The sequence below is a fragment of the Astyanax mexicanus genome, unplaced genomic scaffold, assembly GCF_023375975.1.
Source record: "Astyanax mexicanus isolate ESR-SI-001 unplaced genomic scaffold, AstMex3_surface scaffold_38, whole genome shotgun sequence".
Taxonomy (NCBI): Eukaryota; Metazoa; Chordata; class Actinopteri; order Characiformes; family Acestrorhamphidae; genus Astyanax; species Astyanax mexicanus.
Window position 1 is genome coordinate 1426325 of NW_026040048.1, and position 14337 is coordinate 1440661.

General features: G+C 39.2%; 1 protein-coding gene across 1 annotated transcript in view; it reads right to left on the bottom strand.

Annotated features, from left to right (window-relative positions):
- The window catches only part of LOC103032825 (X-prolyl aminopeptidase 3, mitochondrial), a 37385-nt gene extending 23466 nt beyond the window's left edge, over positions 1 to 13919 (bottom strand). Inside the window, exons 1-6 of the mRNA XM_022682936.2 lie at positions 13655 to 13919; positions 12187 to 12309; positions 9653 to 10066; positions 5237 to 5421; positions 3140 to 3202; positions 1086 to 1199 (exon numbers count right to left, since the gene is read on the bottom strand). Of these exons, the coding sequence (XP_022538657.2) occupies positions 1086 to 1199; positions 3140 to 3202; positions 5237 to 5421; positions 9653 to 10066; positions 12187 to 12309; positions 13655 to 13709 (954 nt within the window). The 5' untranslated portion in view covers positions 13710 to 13919. The remainder of the gene's footprint in view (positions 1 to 1085; positions 1200 to 3139; positions 3203 to 5236; positions 5422 to 9652; positions 10067 to 12186; positions 12310 to 13654) is intronic.
- Between the last annotated feature and the right edge of the window lie 418 nt (positions 13920 to 14337).

Genomic DNA, 14337 nt, shown 5'->3' on the forward strand with positions numbered 1-14337 from the left:
TCAGTTCTGTGTTTTAGTGCACTGCCGAGTTAAACACCCCATCAGCTCATGAAATAACATCAGTATTAAAACGCGGATCTCTGCATGGAGATCTGTGTGACTCTGGTCTGCAGAAGCTGAAAGATTAGTGGTGTTTTTACCGGAGATGGAGTCGCTCCACACGGTTTACACGTTATCTTGTTTTTTGCGACGTCAAAGGAGAAATATATCGCCTCTCCTCTCTCTCTCCTTGCTGAACACTGTCGAGTTAACTTCCAGTCGAGCTCCGTAAGTATCGACAGGTTAATTCCCGGGTTTGTAACTGAGCGCGCAGCGCTACTGCAGGAAAAACAGGTACTGATTGGATGAGTACCCCGCTTGTCCCGCCTCTCCACCTTCGCTAAAGTAGCAGTGATTGGATCTCTTCCTAACTGGTCACTACCTTTCACAGAACTAAATCAGTTCTGATTGGATTTCGTCCCTGCCAAACATTTTCGGCTCGTTTTTATTCGTTGACCAAAATGTCAATTAATTTCGTCTCGTTGTGTGTGCGGAGCCGCTGTCTGCCCCTCCTCCCTGTGTGTGTGTGTGTGTGTGTGCGCAGCGAGATGGGAGAAGGGGCAGACAGTTCCCTGTCATATCAGAGCGATTCACCGCAAAATGTTATTTGCGTTTTGTCAGTGTTGGAAGAGCAAAAAAATAGGAAAGTACCGCAATGTAATCCTTTAATTTTAGCAGAGTAACTGTAATCTGATTACCATTTATTGAAGCAGTAACTGTAACGGATTACAGTTACTTATAATTTGTAATCTGATTACGTAACGCCGTTACATGTAATCCGTTACTTCCCAACACTGCTCATAGTGGCAGCACTTTAGACCGCTGGACCACTGCAGTTGACTTTCTAATCTCAGGTGACTTGAACATCCCCCTGTAAACTTCCCACAGAGCTCCCCAGCTAAATGTAGCCCATGTAGACAACTCACTGTTCACAGGGCAGCAGATCTCTGCTGGCGCTCCAATTTAAATATAGACAAATACATTCCACACTTTATGTTGTTCTCCATCATTCTTAATATGTACAGACTGTGTGTGTGTTACAGTACCTTAATGATCTGATTGTTGTTGATGTAGTGAAGAGTGTTAGCTCGATTTCCACCAGCAACCACTGGAGGGTACGCCAAGAAGTTAGCACCATGCGCCCGACACTCAAAATCAAACTGAGAGGGAGATAAAAACAGTCAGACACAACAACAGATTTTCTCTAAAGCCCAGAATGTGTGATATTTTACCATTTCAGTCAACAGCCAACGTTATAAACATATCGTTCAATATGTGGACACGACCACAATAATATTTGTGTATTTGATTTTTTTATTAAGGATGTTTAAAATATATATTTCGATTGCAATGTCTGAATATTCTTATTTATTCAAAGTTAACTGCTATTTATAACCGAGTGACTGCAAGGCATTATGTAAATCTATGTATCTATTACATACAGTGCCATGAAAAAGTATTTGTCCCCGACAGATTTATTTTGTTTTTGCTTTTTTCAGATTAACAGACTTTGACATGGCCACTCCAAAAACCTTCATTTTGTTTTTGTTTTTTTAACCATTCATAAGTGAACTTGCTGGTGTGCTTCAGATAATTGTCCTGCTGCAGAACCCAAGTACGTTGAGCTTAAGGTCTGTTCTTTAGGTGTTGCTCTGGGTTCTTTTGGGACCTTTTGGATGAGTTATCCAAGCCCTTTTTAAGTAATTTTTAGTAAGCCGGTCACTCCTGAAGAGGTTTACCAGTGTTCCATGTTTTCTTCATTTGTGAATAATAGCTCTCACTGTGGTCTGCTGGAGTCCCAAAGCTTTAGATATCAATGACTTTGTTTTCTCATCCATCTCTTTGTTCTCTCATCTTGATGTTTTTTTTTTCAGATCTGTGAATAAAGTGTTTTGCTTTTTGAGATCTTTTAGCTGCTTTATGTTGTCAGACAGGCTTTATTTAAGTGATTCCTTAATTTTACATGTCTGGCAGTAAACTTTAGGGAAATTAAACCCAGTTTTCCAAAAAATGTTTTTAATTACAGTTTATTTCCGGAAGGGAAAAGTAAAGGGCAATTACTTTTTCACACCAAATTTAGGTCCAAATGTGTTTGGATAGCTTTTTTCCCTTAATAAATAAAATCATTGTTTAAAAACAGTTTTTTATATTTCCTGTCTGATATTAAAGTTTGTCTGATAATCTGAAAAATATATGTACGATTTAGGTACGACAAAAAAGCAAAAACAGTATTTTTCATTTTACTTTAATTCTGGATATATGGAGATATTTGGAGTGTTTTATTAGTATCCTGACATTCTGGATCTTTTATTTCTCTTATAAATCTGATAAAATTCAAATAAAATTTGAATAAATTTATTTAATTCAGTTTTTTGTCATATCACCAAAATTGTTTGTTGAGTATTGTTATTGAAATATCGAAAATACCATGACATTGTTATATTATTTTAGGGCCATATCACACACCCCTATTTATCACAATTATTTCCAAGACCACCAATTACATCAAATTACAAACAAAACTAAAATGACAAAAATCAATGATACTGTATATGACCTGTAACCTGAAAATTCAATAAAATGTCTAATATTTAAGTATTTAAAAGAAACTTTTCTCTGCTGTCAGCTTTCTTCACCTGAACATTTTTAATATAAACAAATAATCCGTTACTGTGTTCTCACTTCAGCACGATGCTACCTGGGTGCTCGGGTTCAGTACATTGTTCCTTGTGTTTTACTCCTGATTCATTTTTAACTTAAATTAACATAAACCTTAATTTTATTTAGTACTGATTAGCCTCCTCCCATTGACTTCAGCATATAATAGCACCTCCCATGTTTGCTAAAGCCTAGATTAGCTCCTTCCACACTTTTCTTAGCACAGTTTAGCACATTCTGCCTGTATGATAGCAAAGGTTAGCTTCCGGTTTAGTTAGCATATATTATCACCTTTCACATTTTCTTCAGCATGTCTCATTTAATAGCATAAATTATCACCTCTCCATTTTAGGACAGATTGGACACAATCACGCATACAATGTACATTCTCATAAATTACCTTTCATTAAATTAGCACCTGCTCCAGCTAATTTCAGTTTACCTTAGCATAGATTAGCGCCTCGTCAATGTCTCCTCTGCACAACGCCATGGTCTTCTTAAAGGCCTGAGTGGACGAAAGACAGTCAGTCCATGCAGACAGACAATCACACACACACACACACACACGTGCACGCACACACACACACACACACACACACACACACACACACACACACGTGCACACACACACACACACACACACGCACACACACACACACACACACACACACACGTGCACACACACACACACACACACACACACACACGCACACACGCACACACGCACACACGCACACACGCACACACTTGACTGGAACATTTTAAAGGAACTGGGAGCTGAATGTTCAGGTAGGTCAGTCAGGCTGGATTTTTAGGATATTTTCACACCTGTACTTGGTTTCTCTGGTCTAAATCAGTTAATGAGTTTATTAACTTGAAGTGTTTTCCCCTTGCTTTGGTTTCACACAAGGAAAACCGCAAGTACAACAAAATGCATCATAACAAACCATGTAAACACAGTCTCTCAGCTAATTCTCTGTGTTATCAGAGCAGTCTGAAGCAGTTAAGTTAATAAAGTAAATACAGGAAGATGGTTCTGTGTTCAAGACTAGCACGTACTGCAGTGCAGTTAAGAGCTGTTGTAATTATCTGGTATAATATAATAATTATAATATAATATATAATATATATATAAAATAATAAAAATATATAATAAATCAGGTTAAACCAAACTTGAACAGCTCTTTGAATCCGAATCCGAATTGAATTCGGATCACATTTTGTCCACAAACGAATTGTGGATCTCCATTTATTGTGCTCTGCAACCAGACCAAATAGTGCTGTAATGAAAACATCTAAGGATATTAAACACACTATACATCTTTTTTCTCTACTAAACGACAGTGCTGGGCGATTATGGTCTCAATAAAATCCCCCACTAAAAATCGATTTGATTTTATTTTAGATTAAAAAGATAAAATGTCTATATGTAAAATCGTGATTACTCCATTTTTGAAAATAGTTTTAAAACTGTAATCCGAATTAACCAAATGAATCGTGAAAAATCACCCAGCACTACTAAACTAAATAAATCAGTCTAGTATATTTAATTACACAAACAGCTAGTAAAACTGAATTTATTTCAGTATTGACCAACAGAACCTTTTATCTAAACCATGAGGATGTATTATTTATTTAAACAAAAAGATCAGATTAAATCAGTATCAGCTGATACTCAGCATTACTGGAACACAAACTCTACCCAAGTTTTTATAAAACAAAACTAGCAAAGCGACTGGGACACCTGATTTGAGACCACATACAGTTCTGAGATCCTGACAGAGCATATGGACATATGATTGTGTAGTAGGGGTGTTTCATATTGTATTGTACGCAATAATATCATCAAAACATTTTACACAATAAAAAACACCATATCGTGCTGGTTCAAATCCCGTTCATGCAGTTTGCCATCAGCTGCCAGAGCCCTGAGAGAACACAATTGGCCTTGCCCTCTCTGGGTGGGTACATGGCTCTCTCTCCCAAAGGGTGATGTCGATCAGCACAAGGCGTCTGTGAGCTGATGTATCGGAACCGAGTCGCTGCGCTTTCCTCCGAGCGTTAGCGCTGTGATGCTACTCAGCAATGCTTCTGCATTAGTAGCAGTTTGAAAAGAGGCGATGGCTGACATCACATGTATCGAAGGAGGCATGTGTTATTCTTCACCCTCCTGGTGCTGGGGCATTACTAGTGATAGGGAGATTCCTAATGAGTGGTAATCAAAGTTTTGACTGGTATTGTACATGCTAAACAACACGTTAATATTTATTTTGTTGCAGTAGTATATCCTTGAAAAATGTTTTGTCATATTGCCAAGAATATTGTTATGGCAAAAAAAACAGAAATATCATGATTTTATTTTAGAGCCATATTGCTTAGCCCTATCATGTAGAAAGTGTTTTTTTTTTATAACTTTCTCTAGTAATTCTCTAGATTTCACTTTGAATTCTTTCAGCTGCTGATCTGGCATTCAACAATAACATCAGCACCATCAGAGGAAACGTCCTATATTGTGGAATATACACACTGAATCACCGACCTGTGCAGTGATACGTCCCGCCTCCTTCATCAGCTCCACCTCAGCAGGGCTCTTGATGGCTCGCAGTGAGTGAGTGAGCGGCCGCAGAGAGCGGGCAATGGCCCCACCCTCCAGCAGGGGGCGCACATGGGACTGATGCAGGCGGGGGTGGCAGGGCTGCGAACTGTCATACCACACCGTCCCTCCTGAGAGAGAGAGAAAAAGACAGAGAGAGAGAGAGAGAGAGACAGAGAGAGAGAGAGAGTCAGAAAGAAAGAGAGGGAGAGTTTTTACTGCTGTATAAAAGACGGGCAGGTTTAGTTCTTGTTGGATGCGCTGTGTTTTTTTACAGAGGGAGTACAGTGGTACAAGCTCGCTGGCATTTTTCTTTAACGTATTCTGCCGCACTAGATCTCTCGGTTTGTTGTGAGGGTGTGTCTGTGATGTTTTTTAACCAAATAAAGCTGCAAAAAACAGTCTTGAAGTACGCAGTCAAAAATGTAGAATCTTTACTTTTTAATAATTCTCATTCAAAACTATAGTTTGGGAAATCCGGATTCTGCAGTTTTCCTGATTGTTTTCCTAGTTTGAAAGGCGCCTGTTCTGTGTATGGAGCTTGTATGTGTGTGTGACTCTTCCTTGATTGGCTAGATGCAGCACAGTGGCTGTACTCATCTGCATGATCTAGGGTGAATATGATTTTGACACAACACAACCAGTCATGCACAGCAGCATGTTGCAGCACTCTATCAAAGTGAATAGAATGCCTCAAGGCTAAAATGCTAGTAGACACACGCTGTAAGTGTAAGGTCATTTAGAGATCAGTTTGCAGGGATGGCCTGACCATTGGGAGTACCGGGACAGGTAAATTTCACTAGTCACAACCAGGGCTGATTACTGCCAGACCTGTAGAAGCAATAAATCACTTAAATAGAACCTGTCTGACAACAAGAAGCAGATAAAATATCTAAAAAAGCAACACATTATGCTCCGATCTGAAGAAACTCAAAAACAGATGAGAAAACAAAGTCATTGACATCTATCAGTCTGGTAAAGGTTTCATTAGAAAAGTCATTTCTAAGGTTTTGGGACTCCAGGAAACCACAGTGAGAGCTATAATTCACAAATGGAGAAAACATGGATCACTGGTGAACCTTTCTAGGAGTGACGGCTGACCAAAATTATTCCAAAAGGGCATGGACAATTTATCCAGGAGGTCACAAACGAAGCCAGAACAAAATTTAAAGAACTTCAGGTCTTACTTGCCTAAGGTCAGTGTTAATGATTTAATGATAAGAAAGAGACTGGTCCCAAATGGTATTCATGGGAGAGTTCCAAGGCAAAAACACTGGTGACCAAAAAGAACACAACGGCCCATCTTACATTGATCAACAATCTTGATAATCTCCAGAACTTCAGGAAATTTTCTTTGGACTGATGAGAAAAAAGTGGATTTTTTTGGCAGATGTGTGTCCGGTTACATCTGGCATAAAACTAACACATATTTAACCAATAGAACACGAGAGGGAGTGCGTTATCACGAATAACATCACAGCTGTAGATCATCAGTGTTCTATTGTTTTAATACAACAGTTTTTTTTTTACTAAATTAATAAAGAAAATAAATCAAAGAACTTTAAGAAATTCAGAGTGAATATGATTTATTATGGACAGTACCTTCTGCCAAAAAGTAGTTCCACAACAACTGTAACAGAAGTGGAACTTAACTACAAAACGGTGTACGGTTCAAACTGACTAACACCACAAAAGTTAACTCTCCTGCTCTGTGGAGTTGTCTTCAGGTAAACCCGCACATTTTTGAGCATTTCTGCTTGTTTTGCTGGGTGGTGTTGGTTTTAGCTTGCCGGCTGGACTGTGGTTAGATTAGTGTAGTTTGCATCAGCTCAACATTAACTTAGCCTAGCCTGGCTGGTTAAGTTACCGTTCTGGCTGTCAGACGGCCTTAGCAGAGCAATTTTCCTTCCCTTTTTTCCACAAAAGACGAGCCAGCGCTGTGGGCGAGCGTACTGTGGTTGGGTGCTAGCCTGTGCTAAGCTAACGCTGCTGCTGGTGCCACTGGAGGTGGTGATTCAAAACTGTGCGGTGTATATATGCCATTACTCGGCGATACGCCAGTGGAGTGATACAAGTTTAGTGTGAGAATGCCGTGATGTTATCACAAATATCTCTCTCTCTCTCTCTCTCTCTTTCTCCCTCTCTCTCTCCCTCCCTCCCTCTCTCTTTACATAGCAGCGTAGCATGTGTACGCAGCACTATGTGTGTGTAGTACGCATGCCGGTGTTTAGTTTTGCGTACCATTTCGTACGCATGGGAAATGAGACTAGGTTGGCACTGCATGGCTAACTACCGACTTTAAGGAAAAAAACTGTACGGTGTATATATGCCATTACTCAGCAACACGCCGGCGGAGTGATACAAGTTTAGTGTGAGAAGGCCGTGATGTTATCACAAATATCAGCACGGCTAGAACATTTTCAACCAATCAGATTGTGAGGTCGGAACTAAATGTTGAATAATTTCAGAAAAAGTCAAAGTCTGATTGAGATGCTGTGGCATGATCTTAAACAGGCAGTTCAATGTGTCTGAATTAAAACTCTGTAAATCAGTGTGAGCCAAAATTCCTCCACAGAGATGTGAAAGACTCATTGCCAGTTATTGGTAAAGCTTAATTGCAGTTGTTGCTGCTAGGTGTGACCAAGGGTGGCAGATACTTAGGTTATCTTTGTCTGATATTAAAGTTTGTTTGATAATCAGAAAAATGAGTATGACAAAAATGCAAAATCAAAAATATTCTGTAGGGGGCGAAAACTTTTTCATGCCACTGTATACTGTAGTTCTATATAATATAGCTTGTAATTATTAATTGTGTTCACTCACTGTTTAGTCTATTAGGGCATACATACACTAAGCAGTCTGTACCATGCCCGAGCATGGTCCCTGTCAATGCCTGGTTCGTTTGACTATTGTGATCACCCTGAATTGCGCTCAAGCATGAAACATGTAACCCTGGTACATGCTTCAGTTGAACATAGGCAGGGAACGAAACCAGAGTGAAAACTCTGCGCACAAGTTTTCTCCATGTGCGTGTAGCCCTTGTAGATTTTTATTTTTTAATCGTGTATAAAGGTTGCTTGCTTGGGGGAGCTTTGGACAGTAAAAAGCCACATATCCCAAATATGCTGTATTAGTATCCAAAAAGTATCCAAAGTATCCTAAAAGAAGCAGCATCTATCTATCTAGATATTAATATAGCTTAGCTATCCATTCAGCTAGCTAATGGATAGATGTTCTGGTGGGTGGACAGTTATTATAATTAATTATATATTGTGCATATATCTGCATGACAGAAGCAATTGATAATTTGGGAGACAGCAGAAAGATGTAGAGAATGATTTGCTGTTTCTATAAAATGAATGAGAAATGGCTTTTGTGATGAACTCAAGTGACTAGATGTTGTTCAGTTTTGAGAAATTGAGAAATTTTAAGAAATGCCCCAAAGTGGCATAGAAAAATTGCAATAAATGAAAAATGGAGAAAGAGTCTAAAAGGCAGCATCAAAAATGGTGTGTACTAAAAAGACAAAAAAAAATGCCTTAACTGCACGATTTATTTGTCTCTTGGTGAAGATAAGCATGGCCAAAATACAGAAAGCTAACCTAGTGTTCACAGAGCCTTTGCTTCATTAGCTAGTTTGTTAAGTTTGCCAGTTTGTGCAGCCATGAGTAGAGACTTTTAGCCCCGTCTCAAATAAAGCCTGCTTAATTTCCTACTTAGTGCACTATTTGTTCAATAAGGAATTATCTACACAATTCCTGAACATAAATGGCTTTAGATCAGCATATCATTGTTATTATGTTGGAAAATGATAAGTGGCCCAGTTCCTGGGGAGAGGGGATTATGCTCTGTTTTAAAATGCCAGAGTACATGTTGGGAATCTGCTTCCTAGTGTGAAAGCACTCATACAGCCCCAGTTCATGATGCTACCACCACCATGCTTAACTGTAAGCAAGGGATGGATAATTGCCTTGTTACTGTTCACCAGGGCACCACCACACATGCTGGACACATTCTGACCTAAACAAGTTTATCTGACTACAAAACATGGTTCCAGTAATCCATGCTCTTGGACTGCTTATCTACAGCAAAATGTTTGCAGGCTTTCCTGTGCATCAGCTTCAGAAGAGGCTTTCTTCTAGAACAGTGCCATGCAGGCAGAGTTGATTCAGTGAATGGTCTAAGCACTGCAGGCTGACCTTCCACTTCTTTAAGATCTGCAACAATGCTGGCAGCACTCATGCGTCTATTTTTTAAAGCCAACCTCTGGATAATACGCTAACTTAGAGCTTACTATTATTGTTACTCAATCAGAGAAATGATAGAGGGAAACAGATTAAACAGATGAAATGTCTGGTTTACCTTTCAGGCTTTTTAGGACCGTACCCAGCTCCTCAATACAGTGAACCCTCTCCAGTCCCGTCAAGGCAGCTGCCCCATCTCGTCCTGAACGAGGCCCGTCCCACAGCTCGCGGGCAGGATCTCTGCGAGGTACAAACAGGGCGGCGTGGTCCGGCCGTCCGGAACCGAACATGACCAGAGCGCTGTCCGGCTCCAGAACACCTGTCAGGTACAGGAAGTCCTGGTTCTGGTGGAAGGGGTACGGGATGTCATTGGTCATGTAGCGGGTGGGGTGTGATAGGACTATGACGATGTGGGAGGAGTCAGAGGCTCGACTGGGGCCGGACAGGCGCACGGAGTGAGCCTCGATTAGAGACGCCAGACGCTGCCGTCGCAACTCAAACTCAGTCTGAGTTAAACCTGGAGTTACTTCACCTGAGAGAGAGAGAGAGAGAGAGAGAGAGAGTCAGAAAAGTATATCATGACTTTAATGAACTATAATCTATTTAAAAAAATATCAAAAGGTTTTAATCATATAAAATATGATATGCGTAGCACATCTGCAACACATACAGAACATCCTGCAGTCATGTGCTGCCTTTTGGGGTTGGGCTATTAACTGGCATTTTTCAGCAGGATAATGCTCACACACACACACACACACACACACAAACACACACACAGAAAGGGTTTCAAGGGTTTTGAGTTTTGCGGCAAACGCACATTTACGGGAGCAGGAGCTTCGGTAACCTTGAAGTGTGTAGCAGGATCTACAGACCCAGCTTCAACAACTGTGGGTTTGCATGTTCTGCAGGATGCCAAATGGAACCCAGCTCATCTTGTATCCAGGCTATTGGCTCCAACAGGGTACTGGAACCTGCTTTTAAAGGTGAACTGGACTTTTGTTGTAGTAAAACATGATACAAAGTACTTACCTTTGTTGAAGAGCACACCTCAGTTTTTCCACAGCGTTCCGAGATCCAGAAATGTTGTTATTTTTGCCCAGCACTTTTTACAACGGCTGCTTCGGGGAATATTTAGGTTTTTTTATTATATTATGATTGTGATTATTATAGATGTATTAAACACCTTCCTCAGAGTAAATAAATGCACTGGGCACCGGCTGCTACGCCAGAAGACAGGCTATGGAGAGTCTATGTATATATGTCAATGTCATTATCAGTACAATGATGGTGTTGCCCAGAGATTTAATAATAATAAGCTTCTTGTGCAATTTTAAAAAGGTATTAATGCCTTGTTTTATTTGTCTTTTATATGCTCTCCGGATTCTAGCAATGAGGTGTGGAGCTGCTTTGAGCCTGGTGTAAAAAGCAATTTATTGGGGCAAAATATGCTCTGAATTGGCCATTGTAAAGAGTGCTGGGCAAAAAGCACAAAATTACTGGATCTTGGAAAGCTACGGGAAAATTGAGGTGGGCTATGCAACAGAGGTAAGTACTTTTTTTTATCATGTTTTACTACACCCAAAGTCAATTTCACACTGTCACACAGTACAGTTTTCCTCAATAAACATTTTCTTTTACTCTAATACTGTAATCATTTGTTATATTGTAGTCAGCCCCATGATGTTCATGTATAATTATTTACCATAGAACATGATAAAAACCGACCAGAGACACAGAGACAACTAGAGAATTACACACAGCGTATTTGGGACACATGCTCATTCATTGTTTCTTACAAAATCAACTGTATTTTACCTTAATTATCCATTTTTAACAAGATTTATCTCAATAAAATCACAGATGTCTAGACAAAAGCAAATTACACAAGAACAAATTCAATCACATTACATTGTAATGTACAATATTTCTGAACCAAACATGGTTTACACATCACACACAAGGTGTTTAGCTCAAAAGTTAAAAATACAATATTCTTTTTTTGGAGCAAAGATGGTTTAAACATGCAGATTATTTTAACCCAAAGGTGGTTTGAGCATTAAGACTATGTGGGGCTAGGGGGTTATTTAAAAAAATGGGACCAAAGGTGAAAACTGTGTTTTCATACAGGTGTTTTTGTACCTGTAGTTGGTTTCTTTGGTCTGAACCAGGTAACAAATTTGTTAACTTTGTTAACTTTTTCGCATTAGTTTGGTTTCACAAATGAAAAACCTCATACAAAATGTGTCACAAACAAACCATGTGAGCATGATATTGATTGATCAGAACTGTCTGGTGCAAAGTCAATAAAGTAAAAATACAGGAACAAGTGTTTCAAGCAGAGATACATTAGTTAATAGCTGTTGTAATTATCTGGGCAGTAAATCAGGTTAAACTGCACCTGAACAGTCGTTTAGCTCAAACATAAGGAGTATTTTTCATATTCGGACCGTATCCAGGGTCAGATCATGTTCTTATCACAAACTAACTGCTCCACTAATCTGCGTGCACCAAATGAACCAGAGTTGGTTTTAATAAGAATAATAACAGAAGAATATAATATTTATTATAAATATAAATAATTACAAATAATTTACCAGGAATCTCTTTATCTTTTACTAAAGTGTGTATGTGTGTGTGTGTGTGTTTTACCATGTTTGATGAGGTGGGGGTGTGTAAAGGGGCTCGGCTGCCCCAGGTATCGTTGAGGAACTTTCTTTGTCTTCCATCCTCCCGTCTTTACCGACACATTCCTGCACGGACACCTGAAGGCACCTGTGGAGGGAGTGAGGGTGGGTCAAACAAAAATACATGAAGCAAAGCATCTTGGGTAAACACTGAAGAAAGACTCAGAAAGAGTTAGAATCAGAATAAGAAAAATCCTACCTCACTAGAAGCTCAGTAAAACATGTTAAAATTAGGTGAAAAAAGCTAGTGTGTTATCTTATATTATGTAGTGAAGGACTGTATTAATATACAGTCATATACAATACCAGTCAAAAGCTTGGAAACACCTTCTTACTCAATGTTTTTTTCCCCTACATTGTAAATGAACACTGAAGTCATCCAGACTATGAAGGAACACATAAAGGATCATGTAGTAACAAACCAAAAAATACTCTGTGAAGCTTTTAGGTTTAGCTTTTTCTGGGGTGCTGTTAACTTGTGGTTTCTGAGGATGGTAACTATCTATGATTAACTTATCCTATAAAACAGAGGTAACTCTTGGTCTTCCTTTTCTGGGGCGGTCCTGATGAGAGCCAGTTTCATCATAACACTTTTTGATGGTCTTGGCAACTGCACTTGATGATACTTTCAAAATTCTTGCTTTTTTCAGATTGACTGACCTTCATTTCTTAAACGTATTTTTTTTCTTTACTTAGTTGAGTAGTTCTTGCCAAAATATGGATTAGAACATTACTCAAATAGAGTTATTCAATGTATTCAGCAAATCTACCGCTTCACAACTTTACAACTGATGCTCTCAAACACATTAAGACACAAAAAAATCAAGTAATTATTCATTTATAAATAAATAATTGAAAGCCATTCCAGGTGACTCTACCTCATAAAGCTGACTGAGAAAATCCAAGATGTGCAAAGCGGTCATCTAAGCAAGAGCTGCCAATTTTAAAGAATCTAAAATATAAAACATATTCTGGATTGTTTAACACTTATGTTTTTCCTTAACTTTAGTATCAATCTATAGTTTTTTAGTTTTTAGATTAAGGAGGCCAGATTTGTAACTTTTAACTGGTGTTGTATCAACAAATTGTAATTGTAGAGTGTAGTTTAGTCATGTAGAGATTAATGATGACTGGTTTTGGTTCATAATCACAAAAAGCATCATGACTGAAGCTTTAGTATGTTATGTTAAGTAAATGTAGGATTAGAAAAATGTAGGATATCAGCCCTTTAATCACATGGTGTGAGATCTGAAGTTTATACAGAAGTCTGGATGATTGAAAGAAAATTCTCCATGATCATCTTTTATCCATCATAAACACCCAGGAATTTTACCTGAATTTTACACACCTGAGCAAATATTTGAATACCTCAAACCTACAACACCAACCACATAATAACCACCAACATGCACAAACAGACAGCAGTTAATTACCTGATCTGGAAAGAAGCTGGGCAGCAGTCCTCAGCAGGTGGGAGGGGTGCAGCATGCTTATCAGCAGCAGCAGGTGTGTAATAATCTCCTCTACCTGTCAGCATGAGGGGAGGGGCTTCTCTGGGCGAACAGACAGTAACAGATTACACCTGAACATTCCGAGACCCTCAAAAACCCTCAGGGACCCCCACAGCAGCCTGACTGACACCCTCAGCTCTCCTCACATGCTCAGCACTCAGAGGTGAACAGCACAACCCGCCCCTCTCACAGCTCAACCTCCCATTGGTCGATCGAGGCCGTTCTCCGTGCTCTGATTGGCCAGTTGAGTTATGACTGAATTCAGGGAGCGACGCTATTTAACGCAAGACCTCTGGGTCCGCTCCAATAGGAGAAAATGTAGATCACTAGGAAGGGTGCATACTCTTTGTGGCCATTTTGTAGGCAGATAGATTTGTTTTGTTTGCAGTAAACACGTGATCTCTTTTGGAAACAGAAAACAGAAGTAAAACAAGCTGTTTTTCCACTGTGACCTTTTATTCATTTGTTTTATAATGTACAGTACAGGCCAAAAGTTTGGACACTCCTTCTCTTTTTCAATGCATTTTTATTATTTTCATGACTATTTACATTGTAGATTCTCACTGAAGGTATCAAAACTATGAATGAACAAAAAGTTAAATAAC